The sequence below is a fragment of the Mustelus asterias genome, chromosome 7, assembly GCF_964213995.1.
Source record: "Mustelus asterias chromosome 7, sMusAst1.hap1.1, whole genome shotgun sequence".
Classification (NCBI taxonomy): Eukaryota; Metazoa; Chordata; class Chondrichthyes; order Carcharhiniformes; family Triakidae; genus Mustelus; species Mustelus asterias.
The window spans coordinates 18,117,725-18,140,293 of record NC_135807.1 but is presented as its reverse complement, the minus strand read 5'-3'; the positions used below and the strand labels follow the sequence as shown (position 1 = coordinate 18,140,293).

Here is a 22,569-nt window from a genome sequence, read left to right as displayed (position 1 = left end):
AAGCCATGGTTTGGCCATAATTCCCTTATCGGTGGCACAGTGGTTAGCACTGCTGCCTCACAGCACCAGAGACCTGGGTTCAATTCCAGCCTCGGGTCACTGTCTGTGTGGAGTTTGCACGTCGTCTGCATGGGTTTCCTCCGGGTCCTCCGGTTTCCCTCCACAGTCCAAAGGTGTGCGGGTTAGGTGGGTTGGCCGTGCTGAATTGCTCCTCAGTGTCTGGGGGACTAGCTAGGATAAATACATGGAATTATGGGGATAGGGTCTGGGTGGGATTGTGGTTGATGGGCCAAATGGCCTCCTTCTGCACTGCAGGGATTCTATGGTTCTCTTGCGCCAAATAGGATTAAAGAATTTCTGGAGTTCATCTATTGGATCCTTGAATACCAGCTATTGCCTGTTCACTGTCTTTCCATTCAGTAATGTTTCCCAGTCCATTGTATAGCCAACCCATGCCTCATAACATTTTATTGAGATTCAGGACCCTGGTCTCAGAATGAACTACCTCACTATCCATCTTGATGAAGAATTCTACCATATTATAGTCACTCACCCCCAAGGGTTCTCTCACAACTAGATTGCCAACTAATCCTTTCTCATTGCGCAATACCCAGTCCAAGATGGCCTGTTCCCTTGTAGGTTCTTCAACGTAATGGTCCAGAAAACTATCTAGTATACACTCCAGAAATTCCTCCTCTATTGTACTGTGACTTATTTGACTCTCCAAATCTATATGCAGATTAAAGCCACCCATAATCACACTTGTTCCTTTGACACATGCATGTTTTCCCAAAGGTAGGGGAGTTTAAAACTAGAGGGCATAGGTTTAAGGTGAGAGGGCAGAGATACAAAAGGGTCCAGAGGGGCAATTCGTTCACACAGAGGGTGGTGAGTGTCTGGAACGAGCTGCCAGAGGTAGTAGTAGAGGCGGGTACAATTTTGCTTTCTAAAAAGCGTTTAGATAGTTACATGGGCAAGATGGGTACAGAGGGATATGGGCCAAACGCAGGCTTAGGGATTTAAAAAAGGGGCAGCATGGACAAGTTGGGCCGAAGGCCTGTTTCTATGCTGTAAACCTCTATGACTCTATGTCTCTATCTCTGGTTTCCTGTCTAATGCTATTCTCAACATTAGCACTGCGGTTTGGTGGTTTGTATACCACCTCCACAAATGTCTGTTCCCCCTGTTTCTTAACTCAACCCATACAGATTCCACATCGTCTGCGCTAATATCTTTCTTCAATATTGTATCAACATCTTCTTTAATCAACAATGCAACTCCACCAACCTTTCCTACCTGTTTGTCCTTCCTAAACACTGACTAGCCCTCGATGTTTAGTTCCCATCCTTGGTCACCTTGGAGCCAGGTCTCTGTGATCCCAACTATATCATATCTCTTTACATCTATCTGCGCACCTAATCCATCCACTTTGTTTTGAATTCTCCAAACGTTCAGGTACAAACCTTAAGTTGAGCACTTTCAGTATTCCTTGTCCTGTTCCTACTGTTTTTTTACTGTATCCTTATCTGATTCTGGCCCTTGATTTTTCTGCCAATCACTTTTCCTATTCTCCTTGCTGTCTTTTTCTCTTATTCTCAATTCCCCTTGCTCTCAAAACCCTTCCTCTCACACCATCTTTGCAGCCACGCATTCATCTTGTATATCCTACTGTTTTTACTCTGACTAGAACATGGCACTGGGTAGTAATGCTGAGATAGCTACCTTTGAGATTCTACTTCTCAGTTTGCCTCCGAGCTGCCTATATTCTGCTATAGAATTCTACAGTGGAGAATGAGGCCATCAAGTCTGCACCGACCACAATCCTACCCAGGCCCAATCCCCATAACCCATGCATCTACCCAGCTAGTCCCCCTGACACTAAGGGGTAATTTAACATGGCCAATCCACCTAACCTACACATCTTTGGACTGTGGGAGGAAACCGGGGCACCCGGAGGAAACCCACGCAGACCATGGCAAAATCCACACAGATAGTGACCCAAGCCAGGAATTGAACCCGGGTCCCTGGTGCTGTGAGGCAGCAGTGCTAACCACTGTGCCGTCCGCTATAGGACCTCATCCCTTTTTCTACTTATGTCGTTTATACCAATGTGTACCATGACAACTGGCTGACAACTATCTCTATAGACAGTTACATGGGTGCGATGGGTGGAGAGGGATATGGGCCAAATGCGGGCAATTGTGACTAGCTTCGGGGTTTTAAAAAAAAGGCGGCATGGACGAGTTGGGCCGAAGGGCCTGTTTCCATGCTGCAAACCTCTATGACTCTATGTTCACCCTCCCCCTTCAGAATGTCCTATAAACCGCTCTAAGTCATCCTTGACCCCAGCACCAGGGAGGCAACATACCATCCTGGAGTCTCTTTTGTGGCCACAGAAGTGTCTACCTATTCCCCTCACAATTGAATCCCCTATGACTATTACTCCTCCCCTGTGCAGCAGAGCCAATCGTGGTGTTACGAATTTGGCTGCTGCTGTTATTATCCTCTGAGAGGCCATTCCCCTCAACAGTACCCAGAACTGTATATCTGTTCTATATGGAGACAAAGTCAGACCCATCTCATTCAAGCCTGCTCCCAGGCTTTGGCTAACATCACTTCTCAGAGTGGCTTCTGACTGATTGATTTTCAATGCAACATCCGCTTTCTCCCTCTGTGGAGGTACCAATCCTCCATGTCTTATTAAAATTTGCTTTAGTTTCAACCACCCCCAAGGCTGAGAAAAGAGAGGGGGGGAAAAAATCATGCGGTTTTGTCGTACTTGCTGGCCATCCAGTGATCCTTCACGCTATGCTGTGATGCCCTCCATAGTTACATAGCTTGCAGCTAGCCCATGTGTGAAAGGTATGTGTGAAGAATGGAAGCTGTGGAACAAGTATTCTGGAAAAGAATTATAGAATCCCTACAGCACAGCCATTCGGCCCATCGAGTCTGCACCAACCACAATCCCACCCAGGCCCTATTCCCATAAGCCAGTGCATTTGCCCTAGCTCCTCCCCCAACACTCAGGGGCAATTTAGCATGGCCAATCCACCTAACCTGCACATCTTTGGAGTGTAGGAGGAAACCGGAGCACCCGGAGGAAACCCACGCAGACACAGGGAGAACGTGCAAACTCCACACAGACAGTGACCCAAGCTGGGAATCGAACCCATATCCCTGGCGCAGTGAGACAGCTCTTTTACTGATAAGAGCTAGGTACTGATATTTTCCTCCCTTCAGTCTTTGACAGTTAACTTGAAAATGAAACAATTCTTTTAGTGAGGCGTTGCAGCATTCCGCTTGATGTGGCTTAGTCTTTATTGGTTTATTTTTTGCCTCATTAGATAGTTTTCGGTCTCCATTAGTGGCACTTTAACCTGATACAAATGTAGCCTAGGGCTTTTTATCAGATAATGCCCTTCAGAAGCTCCCTGGGACATTCCTCTACATTAGGGGGTGCTATGTAAATGTTATTATCCGATTGTTTTAGGGCAATCTGCCTCTGGCTCATGCTCCCCCCTTGGGGAGGTGCTTGGCACATACTTCACAGCAGTTTACTCATCCACCAACATTGATACAAATGGAAATGATTTAAAGAAATTGATTTAAATTGGCCACATGAAAGTTTTAATCGCACGGTATTCACCGGCAATCAAAGCTTTAAACGGGAATGCATTCAGTCCATACTCACCCTGCGGCATGTGGATAGGCTGCAAGGCACCCAGGGGCATCCTGTGGTCATGAAAGGTGCTATATGAATGCAAGTCTTTCTTGCTTTTTTTTCATTCAGTGATCCAAATCAGTTAAAGTGAAAAGAACATTGAAGTAACTTGCTGATGTCTCCCTGGGTATAATGTGGAAAGACTGTGGAGCTCCATGTGTTGGGTACTTTGGTTGCAACATCGAAAAGCCCTGCCTGTGTTCAGCCCTTTGATCTGTGCGCATTGAATTCTTGGGTCAATGACTCAAAGAATGTAGTGTGATCTTTCCTTTTCCTGTGATATGCCAAAGTCTTTGCAATTAAGAATCCACAGCTGGACTTTCCACATATGGTATGCTGCTTTCAGGGAATCCCGACCAATGGGCATCTTCATAGAATTCCTACAATGCAGAAAGAGGCCATTCGGCCCATTGAGTCTGCACTGACCATAATCCCACCCAGGCCCTATCCCCATTACCCCACCTATTTACCCTGTTAATCCCCCTGACACTGAGGGGCAATTGAGCATGGCCAATCTGTTTAAATCAATGGAAAGTCGGGTAGAGTGAGCATTCAGCTTCTTCCATGTGTCATTCTGCACCGTAAGCGCATAACGTTATATACATAGAATCATAGTATCCCTACAGTGCAGAATGAGGCCACTCAGCCCATCGAGTCTGCACCGAAACGTAATCCAATCCCACCCAGGCTCTATTCCCGTAACACCACATATTTACTCTGCTAATCCCCTGACACTAAGGGGCAATTTAGCATGGCCAATCAACCTAACCCGCACATCTTTGGACTGTGGGAGGAAACCGGAGCACCCGGAGAAAACCCACATAGACACAGGGAGAACATGCAAACTCCACACAGACAGTGACCCGAGGCCGGAATCAAACCTGGGTCCCTGGCACTGTGAGGCAGCAGTGCTAACCACCGTGCCGCCCATGATTTCCCTTCTGTTTAAATCAATGGAAAGTTGGGTAGAGTGAGCATTCAGCTTCTTCTCAGTTAAACATGTGGTTGCAGGGATGGTGTAGGAGGGAGGGTTTCAGATATGTGGATAATTGGAACACATTCTGGGGAAGGTGGAACCTGTACAAACAGGATGGGGTGCACCTGAACCAGAGGGGCACCAATATCCTGGGAGGGAAATTTGATACGGCTCTTCAGGGGGGTTTAAACGAATTCGTCAGGGGAGTGGGAAAAGGAGTTATAGTCCAGAAGTCAGTGTTGAGGGTGGTGAGGTATTGGGTAAGGTATCCGGGTCAAGGGTGGGTACCGGTAGACAGGAAGGTGGGTTGAAGTATGTCTACTTCAATGCAAGGAGCATCCGGAACAAGATAGATGAACTTGGGGCGTGGATTGGTACTTGGGACTACGATGTTGTGGCCATTACGGAGACGTGGGTAGAACAAGGACAGGAATGGTTGTTGGACGTTCCGGGGTATAGATGTTTCAGTAAGTGTAGGGAAGCTGGTAAAAGAGGTGGAGGAGTGGCATTGTAAATCAAGGATAGTCTAACGGCTGCGGAAAGGCTCTTCGAGGGGGATCTGCACACTGAGGTAATATGGGCGGAGGTTAGAAATAGGAAAGGAGCGGTCACGTTGTTAGGAGTTTACTATAGGCCCCCAAATAGTAATAGAGATGTGGAGGAAGAAATTGCTAAGCAGATTATGGATATGTGTGGGGGTCACAGGGTAGTTGTCATGGGGGACTTTAACTTTCCAAATATTGATTGGAACCTTTGTAGGTCAAATAGTTCGGATGGGGCAGTTTTTGTGCAGTGTGTGCAGGAGGGTTTCCTGACACAATATGTGGATAGGCCGACAAGAGGTGAGGCCACATTGGATTTGGTACTGGGAAATGAACCGGGCCAAGTGTTAGATTTGGTTGTGGGAGAGCACTTTGGAGATAGTGACCACAATTCGGTGTCTTTTGTTATTGCAATAGAGAGGGATAGGGCCGTACGGCAGGGCAAGGTTTACAATTGGGGGAGAGGTAATTATGATGCGATTAGGCAAGAATTAGGGGGCATAAGTTGGGAACAGAAACTGTCAGGGAAAGGCACGAATGAAAAGTGGAACTTTTTCAAGGAACAAATACTGGATGTCCTTGATAGGTATGTCCCTGTCAGGCAGGGAGGAAATGGCCAAGTGAGGGAACCATGGTTCACGAAAGAGGTGGAATGTCTTGTGAAAAGGAAGAGGGAAGCTTATGTAGGGATGAGGAAACAAGGTTCAGATGGCTCGATTGAGGGTTACAAGTTAGCAAGGAACGAGCTGAAAAAAGGGTTTAGGAGAGCTAGGAGGGGACATGAGAAGTCCTTGGCGGGTCGGATCAAGGTAAACCCCAAGGCTTTTTACTCTTAAGTGAGGAATAAAAGAATGACCAGGGTGAGGTTAGGGCTGGTCAAGGACAGTAGTGGGAACTTGTGTATGGAGTCAGTAGAGATGGGCGAGGTGATGAATGAATACTTTTCTTCAATGTTCACCAAGGAGAGGGGCCATGTTTTTGAGGAAGAGAAGGTGTTACAGGCTAATAGGCTGGAGGAAATAGATGTTCGGAGGGAGGATGTCCTGGCAGTTTTGAATAAACTGAAGGTCGATAAGTCCCCTGGGCCTGATGAAATATATCCTAGGATTCTTTGGGAGGCAAGGGATGAGATTGCAGAGCCTTTGGCTTTGATCTTTGGGTCCTCACTGTCCACGGGGATGGTGCCAGAGGACTGGAGAATGGCGAATGTTGTTCCTCTGTTTAAGAAAGGGAATAGAAATGACCCTGGTAATTATAGACCGGTTAGTCTGACTTCGGTGGTTGGTAAATTGATGGAAAAGGTCCTTAGGGATGGGATTTACGACCATTTAGAAAGATGCGGATTAATCCGGGATAGTCAGCACGGATTCGTGAAGGGCAAGTCGTGCCTCACAAATTTGATTGAATTTTTTGAGGAGGTAACTAAGTGTGTTGATGAAGGTAGGGCAGTTGATGTCATATACATGGATTTTAGTAAGGCATTTGATAAGGATGGTCGGCTTATGATGAAAGTGAGGAGGTGTGGGATAGAGGGAAAGTTGGCCGATTGGATAGGTAACTGGCTGTCTGATCGAAGACAGAGGGTGGTGGTCGATGGAAAACTTTCGGATTGGAGGCACGTTGCTAGCGGAGTGCCACAGGGATCAGTGCTTGGTCCTCTGCTCTTTGTGATTTTTATTAATGACTTAGAGGAGGGGGCTGAAGGGTGGATCAGTAAATTTGCTGATGACACCAAGATTGGTGGAGTAGTGGATGAGGTGGAGGGCTGTTGTAGGCTGCAAAGAGACATAGATAGGATGCAAAGCTGGGCTGAAAAATGGCAAATGGAGTTTAACCCTGATAAATGTGGGCGGCACGGTAGCACAGTGGTTAGCACTGCTGCTTCACAGCTCCAGGGACCTGGGTTCGATTCCTGGCTTGGGTCACTGTCTGTGTGGAGTTTGCACATTCTCCTCGTGTCTGCGTGGGTTTCCTCCGGGTACTCCGGTTTCCTCCCACAGTCCAAAGATGTGCGGGTTAGTTTGATTGGCCATTCTAAAATTGCCCCTTAGTGTCCTGAGGTGCGTAGGTTAGAGGGATTAGTGGGTAAATGTGTAGGGATATGGGAGTAGGGGCTGGGTGGGATTGGGGTCGGTGCAGACTCGATGGGCCGAATGGCCTGTTTCTGCACTGTAGGGTTTCTATGATTTCTTTCTATGAAATGTGAGGTGATTCATTTTGGTAGGACAAATTTAAATGTGGATTACAGGGTCAAAGGTAGGGTTCTGAAGACTGTGGAGGAACAGAGAGATCTTGGGGTCCGTATCCACAGATCTCTAAAGGTTGCCACTCAAGTGGATAGAGCTGTGAAGAAGGCCTATAGTGTGTTAGCTTTTATTAACAGGGGGTTGGATTTTAAGAGCCGTGGGGTTATGCTGCAACTGTACAGGAACTTGGTGAGACCACATTTGGAATATTGTGTGCAGTTCTGGTCACCTCACTATAAGAAGGATGTGGAAGCGCTGGAAAGAGTGCAGAGGAGATTTACCAGGATGCTGCCTGGTTTGGAGGGTAGGTCTTATGAGGAAAGGTTGAGGGAGCTAGGGCTGTTCTCTCTGGAGCGGAGGAGGCTGAGGGGAGACTTAATAGAGGTTTATAAAATGATGAAGGGGATAGATAGAGTGAACGTTCAAAGACTATTTCCTTGGGTGGATGGAGCTATTACAAGGGGGCATAACTATAGGGTTCATGGTGGGAGATATAGGAAGGATGTCAGAGGTAGGTTCTTTACGCAGAGAGTGGTTGGGGTGTGGAATGGACTGCCTGCAGTGATAGTGGAGTCAGACACTTTAGGACCATTTAAGCGGTTATTGGATAGGCACATGGAGCACACCAGGATAATAGGGAGTGGGATAGCTTGATCTTGGTTTCAGATAAAGCTCGGCACAACATCGTGGGCCGAAGGGCCTGTTCTGTGCTATACTGTCCTATGTTCTTCTTCCATATGTCATTCTGACCCTATATACATAGAACCATAGAATCCCCACAGTGCAGAAGGAGGCCATTCAGCCCATCGAATCTGCACCAAACACAATCCCACCCAGGTCCTATCCCCATAATTGCACTTATTTACCCTACTAGCCCCTCTGACGCTAAGGACGCTATGGCCAATCAACCTAACCTGCACACCTTTGAAGTGTAGGAGGAAACCGGAGCACCCGGAGGTAACCCACGCAGACACTGGGGGAGCGTGCAGACTCCACACAGACAGTGACCCCAGGCCGGAATTGAACCTGGGTCCCTGATGCTGTGAGGCAGCAGAGCTAACCACTGTGCCACCCTTCAATCCATTTAGATCCTTCAATCCAGCACTGGTAAACCTCATCAGAATCAGCATTCAGAACCGTGCAGACTGAATTCCTGAGTAAATTATTGGAAGCCTTTGGTAACTGGTCCTTTTATTGTCTTGATATTGCCTTCCGTTGAGTTCATTGACCTGTTAATCTTTCTAAATTCAGGAAGACAGCGCTGACCTCCGGTGCCAGCTCCAGTTTGCAAAGGAGGAAGGTGCTTTGATGCGCAAGAAAATGGCAAAACTGGGCAGGGAGAAGGATGAACTGGAACACGAGCTGCAGAAGTACAGGTCCATCTACGGGGACGTGGACAGTCCGCTGCCCACCGGCGAGGCCGGGGGACCCCCCAGCACCAGGGAGGCCGAGTTGAAGCTGCGCCTGAAGCTCGTGGAGGAGGAGGCCAACATTCTGGGCAGGAAGATCGTGGAGCTGGAAGTGGAGAACCGGGGGCTGAAGGCCGAGATGGACGACATGAAGTGCCAGCACGACAGGGACTGCCTCGGCCGGGAGCCCGCCTCGAGCATGCCGACCTCGCCGCACGGCGACTCCGTCGAGTCGGCCGCGGAGCTGCGCCGGCACCTGCAGTTCGTGGAGGAGGAGGCGGAGCTGCTGCGCCGCTCCATCGGCGAGATCGAAGACCACAACAAGCAGCTGACCAACGAGCTCAACACCCTGAAGTGCGGGCCCGGCCTGGGGCCCACCTGGATCGAGGACGGCGCGCTGAAGTCCGGCGGCCCCCTCCAGGAGGAGCTGAAGGCGGCCAGGCTCCAGGTGAATGAGCTGAGCGGCAAAGTGATGAAGCTGCAGTACGAGAACCGCGTGCTGATCTCCAACGTGCAGCGCTATGACCTGGCCTCGCACCTGGGCCTCCGCACCGCCAGCCCCCGGGACAGCGACGCCGAGAGCGACCCGGGCAAGAAGGAGAGCGACGGCGAGGAGGGCAGGGCCCCGCCGCCCCAGCACCAGCAGCCCAAGAGGGAGGGCCCCATCGGCGGGGAGAGCGACTCCGAGGAGGTGTGCGAGGAAACGTCGGGCCGCGGGAGCGGCAAGCCCTCGGACAGCACCGACCTCGGCGCCTTGGAGCTGCTGAGGAAGAGGGAAGACACGGAGTCCCTCATCAACATCAAGCGGGAGGCCGAGCGTCTGGGCAGGACCGTCGACCGGCTCATCACCGACACCGACAGCCTGATCTACGACGCCAGGCTGCTGGTGGCCAGCGCCGCCCCGGACCAGGGCTTCAGCGAAGGCGGGGAGAAGGGTGACAGCAGGGACGAGCCTGAGCTCCTGGACACCATCAACAGCAGGATGAAGGAGTTCCGCTCGGAGCTGCACACCTTCATGGAGAAGGTTGACCATCTCGGGGAAGGGCTCAGGGAACAGATGGATGACCTGTCGCCCATGCCAAACCTGACAGAGTCGGCCAGCTTCCTCTCCTCGGTGACATCCATGTCTCGAGACTCTCCTGTCGGCACCATGGGCAAGGAGCTGATCACTGACTTCCAGGTAAGCAAGCTGGGCCTGCCTGCTTTTAGATTACATGCTACTGCTGCTGCTGCTGCTTCTGCTACTGCCTTTAAAACTAAGTAACACTTTGCTTCTTTACTAAAGCATAAACCAAACTACACTAAAACAAAAACCCCCTACTAAATACATTCTGTACTCAGCTCATGGATCTTGATGTGAAGCCTCGAACGTAACTGGAAACCGAAAAGAGAAAATGCTGGAAAATCTCAGCAGGTCTGGCAGCATCTGTGAGGAGAGAAAAGAACTGACGTCTTGAGTGCCGATGACCCTTTGCTCAACTGGACTCAACAAAGAGTCATCTACACTTGAAACGTCAATTCTTTTCTCTCCTCACAGAGGCTGGCAGACCTGCTGAGATTTTCCAGCATTGTCTCTTTTGGTTTCAGATTCCAGCATCCGCAGTGATTGGAAGCATTGTCAAAGTGACGATTAGGCAGGCCTGTTAGACTGCAATGAGAACAATATTCATTTACATCCGAGTTTCCAAAGCTTATCGAGGCGGGCTCAGATATAATTATGATGCGGAGATGCCAGCGTTGGACTGGGGTGGGCACAGTAAGAAGTCTCACAACATCAGATAAAAGTCCAACAGGTCTATTTGGAATCACGAGCTTTCGGAGCGCTGCTCCTTCCTCAGGTGAGGAACCTGAGGAAGACAGGCTAAAAAGATGTGTATTGTCTCCAGACAAGAAGGACACAAGAATGGCTGTCTTGTCTGGAGACAATACACATCTCTTTAGCCTGTCTTGATGCTCTCTCCACTCACGTTGTTTCTATCTTAAAGACTTGATTAGTTGTAAGTATTCGCATTCCAACCATTATTCATGTAAATTGAGTCTGTGTCTTTATAAGTTCTGTTTGTGAACAGAATTCCCACTCACCTGAAGAAGGGGCTTGGAGCTCCGAAAGCTTGTGTGGCTTTTGCTACCAAATAAACCTATTGGACTTTAACCTGGTGTTGTTAAACTTCTTACTGTGTTTACCCCAGTCCAACGCCGGCATCTCCACATAATTCCCTTTAATGCAGGGAAAATTGTGGGTTACTGGGCACAGAAGCAGGATGTTTAACCTCTGTAAACGTTGAGGGCAGTGTGCTAACAAGTCCACTCACTCCCTGCTGTTCCTGGGCTATCTCAGATTAGGTGCGGTGACAAATTCAATGCAAAATGGTCACATTTATCCCACATTCTCTTGGTGATAGACGGAGAGGCTGGAGGAAGGGAAGCAGCTTCTTCTGCCCTGAGCTCCTGTCCACGAGAGGTGATCGATGACAGAAGAAAGAAGCGTTTCCCCCTCTGTAAGCACAAATCTTCCCACAATATTGATAGCTGCACCTTTCGATTGCCAATCCTGAGCTGCCAAGCTGCTGTGTGACTGAAATAGTAGCAGCATGAACCATATCATTGAATCATAGAATCCTTACAGTGCAGAAGGAGGCCATTCAGCCCATTGGGTCTGCACCAACCACAATCCCACCCAGGCCCTATCCTTATAACCCCATGCACTTAACCTAGCTAGTCCCCCTGACACTAAGGAGCAATTTAGCATGGCTAATCCACCTAACCCGCACATCTTTGCACTGTGGGAGGAAACCGGAGCACCCGGAGGAAACCCACGCAGACACGGGGAGAACGTACAGACTCCAGACAGACAGTGACCCAAGCCGGGAATCGAACCCGGGTCCCTGGCGCTGTGAGGCAGCAGTGCTAACCACTGTGCCACCGTGCCGCCCCATGTTCTAACTGCCTGCTTTGGGAAGAGAAATAGGCTTTGCAGTGGTTTGGTTATAGACTGGACAGTCCAGTTTTACACTCAGCTGCAACTCAGATTTCAAAATATCAGACCCTCGAAATAAAACCCCAGCACTTTTTCAACTGGATGAGGGCGAATTAATGATTTGCATTCTGAAAGTTTTCATTGAGATTTCATTGGCTTCACCTCAGATTTAAAGCCATGATTTACCCCTCTCCTGCCTTTCTCCCACTAGACCCTTTGCCATCTTCCCTCCCCTGTTTGATTTTGAACTTTGCAAAAAAGATGTGACAACGTTGTTCGCACTATTTGAACGTGTGCACAGAGATGAGGACGCGGGTGTGACGGAATGAGCCCACAGAGCTTACGTCCTGATAGCTCAATGGTTAGAACATAGAACATAGAACATAGAACATTACAGCGCAGAACAGGCCCTTCGGCCCACGATGTTGCACCGACCAGTTAAAAAAAAACTGTGACCCTCCAACCTAAACCAATTTCTTTTCGTCCATGAACCTATCTACGGATCTCTTAAACGCCCCCAAACTAGGCGCATTTACAACTGATGCTGGCAGGGCATTCCAATCCCTCACCACCCTCTGGGTAAAGAACCTACCCCTGACATCGGTTCTATAACTACCCCCCCTCAATTTAAAGCCATGCCCCCTCGTGCTGGATTTCTCCATCAGAGGAAAAAGGCTATCACTATCCACCCTATCTAAACCTCTAATCATCTTATATGTTTCAATAAGATCCCCTCTTAGCCGCCGCCTTTCCAGCGAAAACAATCCCAAATCCCTCAGCCTCTCCTCATAGGATTTCCCCTCCATACCAGGCAACATCCTGGTAAACCTCCTCTGCACCCTCTCCAAAGCCTCCACATCCTTCCTAGGTTCGCTACGTAATGGCGCACTGACCCAAACAAACTGGATCGACAACTGCTTTATGCTGAGTTGGATCATCACGGCAGGGAAAGTGTCAGTGGCCCTCCAATCGCCTTCCTGCTAGTTAACCCGGTATACACCATGGCATACGGTTATATCTTGCAAGACCACAGTTTTTTGGAGGGGGGGTGGTGCTTGCCCCTATGAGATGTCCCAGTCCGTTTCTTCATGTTTCAATTCATTCAGTTCATCACAATGGAGTGTTAAGTAAAACTAATAAAAATTTCCACACAAGTACACAGGTCTTTGTCAGTCAAGGCTATTTTATTTTGGACAGATACATGGGTGGGAAAGGTTTAGAGGGATATGGGCCAAATGTAGGCAAATGGGGTTAGCTTACATGGCCTATTTGGTCGATATGGGCCAGTTTGGGCCGAAGGGCCCGACTCTGTGCCGGGGATTCGATGATTCTATGAAGGCTATTGCGGGATAGGAGCCAAAGTATAAATGGAATTAGAGTTCATATCAGTCAAGGGGGATGTGCAGTGGAAGTTTTTAACAGAGAGTGGTGGGTGCCCGGAATGCGCTGCCAGAGTTGGTGATGGAAGCAGGCACATTTAGCAACATTCAAGAGGCATCTGGATGGGTACCTGATACGGGAGAGAATAGAGGGATACGGACTGAGTAAGAGCAGAATTTTCTTTTTAATTTTAGTTAGGACGTCATGATCTGCGCAGGCTTGGAAGGCCGAAGAGCCTGTCCCTGTGCTGTACTTTTCTTTGTTCTTTGTTGAATTGAATGGTGGAATAGCTGAAGGGGCTGAATGACCCGTTGCTATGTACATCGACTGGAGCAGTTAAAGGCCATGATTTGCACTTACCAGCTGAGTAAAATTTATGCCAAAGCTTAATCAATATTCTTAATACCCTGATAAATATAAACTGATGTGGAGATGCCGGCGTTGGACTGGGGTAAACACAGTAAGAAGTTTAACCTGGTGTTGTTAAACTTCTTACTAAATATAAACTGGTCAGGAGTTTTATCCATTTCAGTGCTAGGCATGGGAAATCTAGGAATGTTGTTGAGCTGTGAGACACCAGCACTGTTCTGCTGGTCAAACAGCCCAATCTCTCCAGTTACAATTCCATCTGTGGCTGGGGTTGGATAGAAAATGGCAGAAACTGGGGAGGAGAAATCAGATTGGAAAGTTCACGTACAAATTTCATATCGCCACCTCTCCTCTGTCACGTACACTTCCAGGTCGCTAATCGCCGGCGAGTGTTGTGTTGATTGTATTCAGTTTTGGAGCTTATCTTCTGCGCTCTTCACAGTTGGAACATTTTGCTGGCCCCCGCTGTCCATTCCTAGATGTCAAGGGTAGCCACTTTAGCAAACTGCTCAGGGCCTGTTGACCAGGAAATATTGGACGGGACTTTCCCGCCGCGCTCACCCCCAAGGTCAGAAAATCCTGCCTGAAGTCAATGGACCGTTGTATGGTCCACTCCCGCCCGCTACGATTCCCATGGCAGGCGGGACGGGAAAATTCCACCCTCTATCTCAGCATGAGCCATTGCCTTGAAAGAAGAAATGGAAACAGAAAACATTAACCTCTTCAACACTGCACATCACACGTTGAAGGACTGTTACGACTAACCAAAGAGCAGTTCATAAAAGTCAAGAGGCTTCCTAAAAATTACAGTTGGTGAGGTTACCAGGTAAATGTTGAATACATTTGTCCAGAAGTGAAGCAAGGTGATACCTAATTTAAAATGAACAAGTTACCACCCATGTCAGAATAGTGATCATTTATCCATTGCTATCACCAACAGGAATGTGTAGCTTTACCTGTTCATTGAGAGCATTAGTTCTAATCACTATGAGCTTCTCAGGTTCCCTTGGAATCCCATTCCATGAGCTGAACGACAGAATTCCAGAGGCAGTTCGAGATTCACAATGATCCATGGAAAGACTACAAGGTGCACATGCCATGAAATCGAGCGCCCCGCCTTCCTCGACACAAGGGAGCGCGCGGCGCCCTCGGACGGGCAGGACAGTGATTTCCGGATGGTACTTGCCACTGGCTGAAAGACCACCCTTGGATGACGCTTTCTGCATGGCTCCTGCGAGGATAGGCAAACCTTGTATCCAAATTCTCTCATGATCTGTAAGCTTACCGTTGGTTTGATTCATGCATCCTTCATTGCATGCGCCTCATAACCAGTGTTTGCATTCTTTTCTCCTCTCTTTCTCTTTTTTCTTTTCAGATGTTTCAGCCCATCATTTTGCTTATACTCATTTTGGTTCTGTTTTCATCACTCTCTTATGCCACTGTGTTTAAGTTGGTTTTTCTTTTCACGCTTTTCTTTGTCTTGTAGTTTTTTAGTCGTCTACTATACCCATTTTTGTTTTTTTTTTATTTCCCCCCTGTCCTTTGTTGTTTTTGTTAAATCGCCCATGCACTCAACAGTCCAAACTGAGGGACCAGCCAGATTGGCAGCCGGTCCCCGATCACAGAGAAGAGGCAGAGACCCTCCAGACACGAGACGCCATGGACCAAATCCGCAAAGCTGACGGAGACTACAAAATATACAGGGCGGAAAACGAGAGCTGCTTCAGGATGGAGGTAACTAAAGGAAACGCTGCCGGCATTTTTGTGGGAAAGAATTTTGAGTGACGTTCCCATTCAGGGGGAATGGGTTTGAATCCCTCTCTTGCAATCCCCACAGAGACTGATAACTTCTAAAAAGTGATATGAATTTCCCAGTCTGTGCAAAGAATCAAGGTTTCACATTTTGAGACTTTTACTGTAACAAACCAACTAAAATCAATGTTGAGTAAACATTATTTAATAGGTATCTAATACACGAGATTACAGAAAAGTATTCCTAATTAACATCTTAACACAGGGTGGCACGGTGGCGCAGTGGTTAGCACTGCTGCCTCACAGTGCCAAGGACCCGGGTTCGATTCCCAGCTGGAGTCACTGTCTGTGCGGACTCTCAACATTCTCCCCATGTCTGCGTGGGTTTCCTCCAGGTGCTCCAGTTTCCTCTCTCAGTCTGGTTAGATGCATTGGCAATGCTCAATTCTCCCTCTGTGTACCCGAACAGGCGCCGGAGTGGGGCGACGAGGGGATTTTTCACAATAACTTCATTGCAGTGTTAATGTATGCCTACTTGTGAGTAATAGATAAGTAAACTTTATAAACAGCTGAAAATTCCACGCTGCATTTATACATTGCACCATATTCTCTCTGGACATGTAGCCTTGGGTCTAAAGTCCAGTTCCTCCCAACTCTAACATGATTCCTTCTCCCTGCTTCACTAGGGGACATCTTCCTATATCCTTTTAAACAAAGTTCCCTTCACTCAGTCCTTTGAGCATAATCAAATGGACTCCTCATTGTAAGTAACTTTTCACATTCAGAACATGGGATCTGTCCTGACCAGCATTCTGCTTGGTGCTCTCCCCAGAAGCAGTCCTTTACTTCCTGACATAGCAGCACCCATTGTGGATCTACTTCCTCAAAGCTCTTGGCCTGACTTCCTCTGTGAGTCTTCCCTTTGTGTCATAGAAACATAGAAGGTAGGAGCAGGAGGAGGCCATTCAGCCCTTCAAGCCTGCTTCACCAATCATCACAATCATGGCTGATTGTCCAACTCAATAACCCAATCCTGCTTTCTCCCCATAACGTTTGATCCCATTCGCCCCAAGTGCTATATCCAGCCGCCTCTCGAATACATTCAATGTTTTGGCATCAACTACTTCCTGTGGTAATGAATTCCACAGGCTCACCACTCTTTGGATGAAGAAATTTCTCCTCATCTCCATCCTAAATGGTCAACCCTGTACCCTCAGACTGTGACTCCTGGTTCTGGACTCCCCCACCATCGGGAACATCCTTCCTGCATCTACCCTGTCTAGTTCTGTTAGAATTTTATAAGTCTCTGTGAGATTCCCCCCTCATTCATCTGAACTCCAGCGAAAACAATCCTAACCTAGTCAATCTCTCCTCATACATCAGTCCTGCCATCCCTGGAATCAGCCTGGTAAACCTTCGCTGCACTGTCCTGAGAGCAGGAACGTCCCGGAGTTAAATCTCGCACTAGACCTTCAGTAGAGCCTTGACCTGCGTCCCCTGTCCCCATGGTAACGAGATCACAAGGGCAGAGTTCAGTACAGCTTCACAACATCATCCATTCCAGGGCATTCTGTTTAACCTTAACTTTAAAAAGACAGTTTGAAACATAACTGTGCTATAAAGTCTAGCGCTCCCGATGTTTGGCTTTAGCATTTGAGATTGTCCATGAGGGCTGCCTTTGCCTTTCATCATCAATAAATAGGAGGATTGCAGAGGAGGCAAAAAGAAAGATCTTTACAGGCCAACACAATCATGATGTTGTCTGTGTGCGACAGTAGATAATGACCGAAGGCATGAACATTTATCAATATCCTGGAGTTTTGCTTACCTAACTCTTAGGATCAGTGAGTCATAAAGTCATAGAGGTTTACAGCATGGAAACAGGCCCTTCGGCCCAACTTGTTCATGCTGCCCTTTTTTTTAAACCCCGAAGCTAGTCCTAATTGCCTGCATTTGGCCCATATCCCTCCATACCCATCTTACCCATGTAACTGTCTAAACGCTTTTTAAAAGACAAAATTGTACCCACCTCTACTACTACCTCTGGCATCTCGTTCCAGACACTCACCACCATCTGTGTGAAAAAATTGCCCCTCTGAACACTTTTGTATCTCTCCCCTCTCACCTTAAACCTATGCCCTCTAGTTTTAGACTCCTCTACCTTTGGGAAAAGATATTGACTATCGAGCTGATCTAAGCCCCTCATTATTTTATAGACCTCTATAAGATCACCCCTAAGCCTCCTACGCTCCAGAGAAAAAAGTCCCAGCCTATCCAGCCTCTCCTTATAACTCAAACCTTCAAGTCCCAGTAGCATCCTAGTAAATCTCTTCTGCACTCTTTCTAGTTTAATAATATCCTTTCTATGATAGGGGGACCAGAACTGTACACAGTATTCCAAGTGTGGCCTTACCAATGTCTTGTACAGCTTCAACAAGACCTCCCAACTCCTGTATTCAATATTCTGACCAATGAAACCAAGCATGCTGAATGTCTTCTTCACCACTCTGTCCACCTGTGACTCCACTTTCAAGGAGCTATGAACATGTACCCCTAGATCTCTTTGTTCTGTAACTCTCCCCAACACCCTACCATTAACTGACTAAGTCCTGCCCTGGTTCAATCTACCAAAATGCATCACCTCGCATTTATCTAAATTAAACTCCATCTGCCATTCGTCAGCCCACTGGCCCAATTGATCAAGATCCCATTGCAATCCGTGATAACTTTCTTCACTGTCCACTGTGCCACCAATCTTGGTGTCATCTGCAAACTTACTAACCATGCCTCCTATATTCTCATCCAAATCATTAATATAAATGACAAATAACAGTGGGCCCAGCACTGATCCCTGAGGCACACCGCTGGTCACAGGCCTCCAGTTTGAAAAACAACCCTCTACAACCACCCTCTCTTTTCTGTCATCAAGCCAATTTTGAATCCATTTAGATACCTCACCCTGGATCCCGTGAGATTTAACCTTATGCAACAACCTACTATGTGGTACCTTGTCAAAGGTCTTGCTAAAGTCCATGTAAACAACATCAACTGCACTGCCCTCATCTACCTTCTTGGTGACCCCTTCAAAAAACTCAATCAAATTTGTGAGACATGATTTTCCACTCACAAAGCCATGCTGACTGTCCCTAATCAGTCCTTGCGTTTCTAAATGCCTGTAGATCCTGTCTCTCAAAATACTTTCCAACAACTTACCCACCACAGCTGTGAGGCTCACTGGCCTTAGTTCCCAGGCTTTTCCCTGCAGCCCTTTTTAAACAAAGGCACAATATTTGCCATCCTCCAATCTTCAGGCACCTCACCCGTGACTATCGATGATTCAAATATCTCGGCTAGGGGACCCGCAATTTCCTCCCTTGCCTCCCACAATGTCCTGAGATACACTTCATCAGGTCCCGGGGATTTATCTACCTTGATGCGCTTTCAGACTTCCAGCACCTCCTTCTCTGTAGTATTTACAGTCCTCAAGACATCACTATTTATTTCCCAAAGTTCCTCAACAGTAAATATTGATGAGAAATATTCATTTAGGATCTCACCCATCTCTTGTGGATCCGCACATAGATGACCTTGTTGACCCTTAAGAGGCCCTACTCTCTCCCGTGTTACTCTTTTGCCCTTTATGTATTTGTAGAAGCTCTTTGGATTCTCCTTTGCCTTATCTGCCAAAACAATCTCGTGTCCCCTTTATGCCCTCCAGATTTCTCTCTTAACTCTACTCCTACACTCCCTATACTCTTCAAGGGATTCACTTGATCCCAGCTGCCTATGCATGTCATGTGCCTCTTTCTTCTTCTTGACCAGGGCCTCAATGTCCCGAGTCATCCAGGGTTCCCCACTTCTGCCAGCCTTACCCTTCACTCTAAGAGGAATGTGTTTACCCTGAACCCTGGTTAACACACTTTTGAAAGCCTCCCATTTACCAATGTCCCTTTGCCTTCCCACAGACTCCCCCAATTAACTTTTGAAAGTTCCTGCCTGATACCATCAAAATTGGCTTTGCCCCAGTTTAGAATTTTAATTTTTGGGCCAGACCTATCATTCTCCATAGCTATTTTAAAACTAATAGAATTATGGTCACTGGTCCCAGAGTGATCGCTCACTAACAGTTCTGTCACCTGCCCTTCCTTATTTCCCAAGAGGAGGTCAAGTTTTGCCCCCTCTCTAGTCGAGCCATCCACATACTGAATGAGAAATTCCTCCTGAATACACTCAACAAATTTCTCTCCATCCAACCCTCTAATACTATGGCTGTCCCAGTCAATGTTGGGAAAGTTAAAATCCCCTACTATTACCACCCTATTTTTCTTGGAGCTATCTGTAACCGCCTTACATATTTGCTCTTCAATTTCCTGCCGACTATTTGAGGGCCTATAGTACAATCCTATCAAAGTGATTTCCCCCTTATTTCTCAGTTCTACCCATATAGACTCAGTGGCCGAACCCTCGGATATATCCCCTCTCAGTACGGCCGTGATGCTTTCCCTAATCAAAAGTGCAACTCCCCCTTCTCTCTTACCTCCTGTTCTATCTTCCCTATAGCATCTGTACCCTGGAACATTGAGCTGCCAGTCCTGTCCCTCCCTTAGCCATGTTTCAGTAATTTAGAAATGCAAACGGGTGGGAAAGCAACTGAGAAATTGTAACGAGGTAGAATCTTTCGATCTGCAGCTGGCAGATTTGCAGGTGGTGATAGCATTTGAAATAGAAAGGCTGGTTAACCCACCACCTTCCTGCCCACCCCCCGAGCTGTCCCACAACATATGGTGGATGGGTAATTGGCATCAGCCAGCCCTCCCATACTCCGATTGGCCTGTTCCCTCAATGTACAGCTGGCGAAGGCAATATAAGGAGGCCAGCCTGCTTTTCACCAAATCGGGCAAAAAGGTTGGAAGGAAGGGTGTTATCTGCTTTGTACGGGGGTGCAGTGTGCCTAGCAGGGGTTATCCACCCCGCCCCCCGCCCCCACCACCCCAACATCCTCCACCAGTCCTGCCCCTACCCCCCCACCTAAAGTTTGAAGTTTATTTATTGGTATCACAGGTAGGCTTGCATTAACACTGCAATTAAGTTACTGTGAAAACCCTCTAGTCGCCACACTCTGGCACCTGTTTGGGTACACTGAGGGAGAATTTAGCATGACCAATGCACCTAACCAGCACATCTTTCGGACTGTGGGAGGAAACCGGAGCACCCAGAGGAAACCCACGCAGACACGGGGAGAACGTGCAAACTCCACACGGACAGTGACCCGAGCTGGGAATCGAACCCGGGCGCTGTGAGGCAGCAGTGCTAACCCCACCCCCATTCCCAGGTTCCGCAATACTCCTCAACCAATAGTCCTGGACTCACAGTCCGGCACCCATGTTCCTTCTCCTCGGACTGCTTGTAATCCCAGTAGCAACCACTACTGAGTTCCGGAGCGCAGGACAACTCACCTGCTGGTCACTCTCACTGGCCGGCAACTCCCGAGGGTGAGGCTCCCTCTCGCTGAGGGCCTCACGTGCCACTCTCACCTCATTAGGGTCACACCCTGTGTCATCGCTGCGAGGCAGCCCCTCATGAAGTTGGTCAGCTCAAGAGCGAGCTTTGTACTGAGTGTGCGAGCAAGACATTCCCCTCAGCAACCGCCTCCTTCTCCCACCCCGTAGAATCCACTCCGTCATCTCTGGAAGGGTTGGTTTTGATGAGGTGAATTATTGGTTAGTCAATGTCTGATGGGTTAACAAAGTAACAGCTCAGTGCATCAATACGACCACCTTCTCTCTCATTCTTTCTCCACTCGCCAGAGAAAATGGGAAATTGTCAATTTAAAAAACAAGAAAAATGAGGATATACCAGAAACAGCCCAAAGTGAAGGCTGCGGCCTATGTAATGTTCCAGGGGCCTTTCTCAGGGTTGGGAGTCTGACCACACTGCTTTTGCAACAGGAACGCTCAGTATTCCAGTTACACCCGAGCACTGGGGTCATGACTTGCACAATCATAGAACATAGAACATAGAACATTACAGCGCAGAACAGGCCCTTCGGCCCACGATGTTGCACCGACCAGTTAAAAAAAAAAACTGTGACCCTCCAACCTAAACCAATTTCTTTTCGTCCATGAACCTATCTACGGATCTCTTAAACGCCCCCAAACTAGGCGCATTTACTACTGATGCTGGCAGGGCATTCCAATCCCTCACCACCCTCTGGGTAAAGAACCTACCCCTGACATCGGTTCTATAACTACCCCCCCTCAATTTAAAGCCATGCCCCCTCGTGCTGGATTTCTCCATCAGAGGAAAAAGGCTATCACTATCCACCCTATCTAAACCTCTAATCATCTTATATGTTTCAATAAGATCCCCTCTTAGCCGCCGCCTTTCCAGCGAAAACAATCCCAAATCCCTCAGCCTCTCCTCATAGGATCTCCCCTCCATACCAGGCAACATCCTGGTAAACCTCCTCTGCACCCTCTCCAAAGCCTCCACATCCTTCCTGTAATGTGGGGACCAGAACTGCACACAGTACTCCAAGTGCGGCCGCACCAGAGTTGTGTACAGTTGCAACATAACGCTACGACTCCTAAATTCAATCCCCCTACCAATAAACGCCAAGACACCATATGCCTTCTTAACAACCTTATCTACTTGATTCCCAACTTTCAGGGATCTATGCACACATACACCTAGATCCCTCTGCTCCTCCACACTATTCAAAGTCCTCCCGTTAGCCCTATACTCAACACATCTGTTATTCCTACCAAAGTGAATTACCTCACACTTCTCCGCATTAAACTCCATCCGCCACCTCTCGGCCCAACTTTGCAACCTGTCTAAGTCTTCCTGCAAACTACGACACCCTTCCTCACTGTCTACCACACCACCGACTTTGGTGTCATCAGCAAATTTGCTAATCCACCCAACTATACCCTCATCCAGATCATTAATAAATATTACAAACAGCAGTGGCCCCAAAACAGATCCCTGAGGTACACCACTTGTAACCGCACTCCATGATGAATATTTACTATCAACCACCACCCTCTGTTTCCTATCCGCTAGCCAATTCCTGATCCAATTTCCTAGATCACCCCCAATCCCATACATCTGCATTTTCTGCAGAAGCCTACCATGGTGAACCTTATCAAACGCCTTACTAAAATCCATATATACCACGTCCACTGCCTTGCCCCC

General features: G+C 47.9%; 1 protein-coding gene across 2 annotated transcripts in view; it reads left to right on the top strand.

The window, feature by feature from the left end:
• Nucleotides 1-22,569, top strand: part of mtcl1 (microtubule crosslinking factor 1) — a 233,074-nt gene that overhangs the window by 114,821 nt on the left and 95,684 nt on the right. For both annotated transcript variants that reach the window (XM_078215726.1, XM_078215727.1), the window contains exons 5-6: nt 8,737-10,074; nt 15,199-15,354. In XM_078215726.1, coding sequence (XP_078071852.1) covers nt 8,737-10,074; nt 15,199-15,354 — 1,494 coding nt within the window. The remainder of the gene's footprint in view (nt 1-8,736; nt 10,075-15,198; nt 15,355-22,569) is intronic.